Source organism: Haplochromis burtoni, unplaced genomic scaffold (genome assembly GCF_018398535.1).
Source record: "Haplochromis burtoni strain Fernald_Lab_line unplaced genomic scaffold, NCSU_Asbu1 Contig_2401, whole genome shotgun sequence".
Classification (NCBI taxonomy): domain Eukaryota; kingdom Metazoa; phylum Chordata; class Actinopteri; order Cichliformes; family Cichlidae; genus Haplochromis; species Haplochromis burtoni.
Window position 1 is genome coordinate 8,649 of NW_024584762.1, and position 4,262 is coordinate 12,910.

At 36.5% G+C, this 4,262-nt stretch overlaps 1 protein-coding gene across 1 annotated transcript in view; it reads right to left on the reverse strand.

The window, feature by feature from the left end:
- Positions 1-4,255, reverse strand: part of LOC102289619 (tripartite motif-containing protein 6) — a 10,576-nt gene extending 6,321 nt beyond the window's left edge. The window contains exons 1-8 of the mRNA XM_042217639.1: positions 3,472-4,255; positions 2,071-2,407; positions 1,474-1,916; positions 1,204-1,287; positions 898-1,122; positions 802-816; positions 523-641; positions 391-412 (exon numbers count right to left, since the gene is read on the reverse strand). Coding sequence (XP_042073573.1) covers positions 391-412; positions 523-641; positions 802-816; positions 898-1,122; positions 1,204-1,287; positions 1,474-1,916; positions 2,071-2,338 — 1,176 coding nt within the window. The 5' untranslated portion in view covers positions 2,339-2,407; positions 3,472-4,255. The remainder of the gene's footprint in view (positions 1-390; positions 413-522; positions 642-801; positions 817-897; positions 1,123-1,203; positions 1,288-1,473; positions 1,917-2,070; positions 2,408-3,471) is intronic.
- Positions 4,256-4,262: the final 7 nt, after the last annotated feature.

Below are 4,262 nucleotides of genomic sequence, written 5' to 3' on the forward strand. Positions count from 1 at the left end.
CATGCTCACAGGTGTACACACGGGTGCTCACACACACAAACTACACCCTTTTTGGCTCCTACCTCAAAGCACACTGTGCGCTGTCGATCTTACGTGCTGCACAATAATGTTTAATATTTAGTATTTACTGTCATATTCCCATATATCATTGTGATGTTGTTTATTATGTTGCTCTTTTTTTTCTTCTACTTGTTTTCTTTTTTCTTTCTCAACAGGTGATCCAGGTGATTGATAAATGTATCTTTTTTTTGTCTGCTTATTTTGTTGGTTTTTGCCCTTTATCCCCGTCCCTCTTCCCAGCTGTTTTTCTTTCCCTTTCTTTCTCCCCTTTCTTTTCGCCAGCAAAAAAACAACAAAAAACAAAAACAAAAAAAACAAAAAAAAAAAAATAAACAAAAAAGGAAAGCAGAGCCTGTGGAACACAAAACAAATAAATAAATACAAATAAAAAAAACCACTCTGTTGTTCAGTCTCCTCACACATGCGAAATAAATAATACAAAGTCTTTGGATTTAAACTTACTTAATATTTTGTCGATCATCATCTTCTCCAAGACTCTTCTCTGAAGGTTTTTCACGTGTTCTGAAACATTTATCTGTGCTTGTGGAAGTTGCTGGGGGTCTGGCAGTGCATTCTGAGCTCTAGAGCAAAGTCACAATTTTTACTCACAATATACTACTCTTGTGCAATTGGTGCACTGAAGATATTACTGTAACTATATTCAACTCTCATGTCCCTAACGACTGATGATGTATTTTTAAACAAATAGAAGCACAAGAAATTAAAATTACACATACTAACCTTACCAATGCAGTTCTAAAGTTCAGCAAATAAAAAAGAACAGTATTAGACATTATTTTGTGTGCATTTAATCTTTGTTATACTTTGAATAATTACCTGCATGAATGAGCTATTAGGTCCTAAAAGCTTTTCTAGGTCTTTCACAGTGTCAGAGAGTGAAAGGATGTCTCTGCGGAGATCTGTCAACTTCTGTATAGTATTAATCTTTCGAGTCTCCTCTTCTTTTAATGCTGCTATTCTGGCTTCTTCCTCTCTCCCCAGGAAGAGTCTAAGCTTCTCAAAGTCCTCCCGAATCTTCTTCTCTGTGTCATTCCTCTGAGTCTGTTACAGAAAAAAACAACCTGTCATCTTCTTAAGCTCTTAACATGTTTAAGATTTAACAAGCCAAAATTCAACAGGTACCTTAATATGTTCAGTCGATGAGTTGCACACTTGCTTGAATCTTTCAAAAGCTATCTGCTTTCCCATGACATTCTTGGAAAAACTCTGAAATAAAAGTACTCCTTCAATCAAAAGAACAAGAAAGCACTGAAAAAAAAAAAGATCTGTGGGTGTGTCTCAATCAGAAATGCAAGTTTAAGTACAAATTACATACACCCTTCTATCATAATTTTAGGCGCAACAAAGAATTTAATGCAATTTAGCCCAGTCAATAGATAAAAGTGTCTTCACCTGGTGTGGCTCTGATGGGACATTTCTGTGTCCTTCTGATGGATCAGTGAGCCTTCCTTGTTTGTGTCTTTCACTCAAACTCTTCAGAACAAAATTAGACGGAGGTTCAGGATTGTAGATGACTTGACGACAGATTGAGCATTTTTTATCTTTTTTCACTCTCCAGTGGTCTTGCACACAGTCCTTACAGAAGCTGTGGCCACACTGCAGCGTCACAGGTTCAGTGAAAATACATAAGCAAATTGGACAAGATATATCATCAGTGACAGATGATTCTTGTCCACTCTTTGTGATGATTTCCAATTCTTCATCACTTGACTTGTTTTCTTCCATTATGTTGGAGAATGACTTTTCTTTTTTCTTATTCTTAAAGTCGAGTTCTTTAGGTATGACTGTTTTGGGCATATGGAGTGTAGGATTAGAAGGTGTCCGGCGTGATTTTTCTGCAAATGGCAAAATTGTTAACAATCTTAAGACACTTCTTAGTTACAGCTCGTTAAAACAAAACATTACAAATGAATTAAGATTTACATTTTTTGTATGATGTGGAAATATATATATATATAGCAGTTAAACTGCAATATCATGGCATTTTACCTTCGGTTAACTTTATTGCGAGGTCATTGAACTTCATCCTAAAGAAAATGTCGATTGTAACCTCTACAGCACCATCTTTGCTGTAAACTTGCACCAGCTTGTCAACAGTGTCTTCTCTGGTAGCATTCTCCAGCTGGAACCTCAAGATAGGTCGGGATCCTTCTCTCATGTTCAGAGCCAAGTACCACTGAAAGCGCTTTAGCTCAGAGTCACTTAGCTCATCCAGGTAATCCTTAAGCCATTTTTCATTTTGCACCAGAGTACACATCTTTAGCTGTCAAAAAGTCAGGTTGAAGAGGCAAAGTCTGTTGTTGAATGTCGTCTTCAGGTGTGTGGGCTGATGGTCATAGACAAGAAACGAGATGTTAGGATTCATTTATGAAAGAACACAAAAATATCCTCAAGAGCCTTATTTAATAGATGAAAGCTGAGCTGATGGCCGTGTTCAAAGGCAATTATTTGTGTGAAAAAGCAATCTGAAGATAACTTTTAATTATCCTACTCGATGAGGTGATGTGCAGGCTCAAAAAGTTTAAAATTTTTTATTATATAATAAATTAAATTGAATATATTTAAGTGATTGTATGGGATATGCTTAAATTAAATTGTTTCAATTCTGTATCGTTTATAAATGTCATCATAAAATGAGGTGAAGGTCTTGTAGTATCTCAAAGGCAAACCAAATAACTCTCTATTGACTACTTCAATTTAATTTTCTTCTATTTAAACAAGAATAAAAAATATTGGTGAATTGTCAACAATCATCACTCCATTATGTGTAATGTATTATGTTTAGAAAATAATTAAAAAACACTTTTTATATTTTGGGATAGCTGTGTCTTGTTCTGATCGTTATGCAGCACTTAAAAAAAAACAAAAAAACAAGACAACCAACCACACAAACTTTGACAAACTTTGTCAAAGGCACTGAATTTATGCACCCTGTGCGTTACAAAGCAGTTTATAACGGTGACATGGATCTGTCTCTTGTAACTCGTTATTTTTCAGTGTGTGTGTTTAAAGTTGTAAAGGGAGCATAATTTACCCCTATCACATTTGTTTTCTAAAATACGAGAATAGTTTTCAGTGTCTAAACTGAAACGACTAAAGTTGAAAGAAAACACAGATTTACAAATTTGCAGAAAAAAAAAGTGCAACACACAAAGATCCCAGGCGAATACGATCTAGTGTCTCACAAACTTGTGACTAATGTCGCTGCCATCTCTTTAGCTACTTAACGGGACATTGCAGCTTTCTAAACCGCAACCGTCTTCGCTACCTGCCCAATAATACCGAGATCCACACCAAAGGACATTTAGTATGTAACATACATGTAAGCCTTGGGACGAGGCACACCCCAGCCAGCATTACAATTCCTTAATAACATTGTTTGCTGCTCACCTCTGCTCCTTGGGCCAGCTCCCGTTTATTCACACGAATGAGGTCTAGAACTGTTCTTCCTTCCTCATTTCCTTTTATACAGTCATTGGCCAGACCTGATTTGTACGGTCCGATTTTGCACATGCGCAGTAAGGATCGGGGAGTCCTGATCCGTAACTATCTTTTTATTTTTCATTTTTGTCTACATTATATTGCAGTGTTTCATTACTGCAAACATTTTAACATATACTTATTATTGTTAACATCTAAACAGTTACTCTGACCCGTAACTATCGCAAAATGCTTTGAGCGGAAGTACCGATCAGGGTTTCCGGTACGGATCGGGTAGCAAAAAGCAAAAAACAAAAAAGTTGGTATATTTCAGTTGCACTGTCTCCTCGTGGGGTGTCTTAACTATTTACCCCGTACATATGGAATTTGCACGGGGTTTTGTACGCTTGCTGCAGTCTCACACTGACAGGAAAACCACAGCAGCTATGCATCACTTCAGCATAGTGCATCACAGCAAACTTTACCACAATACTGCAGAATAACTAGCACAGCCGACACCTCACTGCTTAGTACCCACAACTTCATTTCCTTCTTCTTTCTTTGTTTCTCTCTCTTTTTTTTTTTACATTTTAAAAATCCTGTCCCATCTACTTTAATTATGACCTGAATGCACTGTGTGCATGCGCAAGTCCTACGTCACTTCCTCTCTTTGCCAACATTTAGTAAAATTCTGTCTTTTGGATCTTTGCAGATAATCAGACCTAAATATGTTGCTTCATTTTTAACTGTTATATTACAAA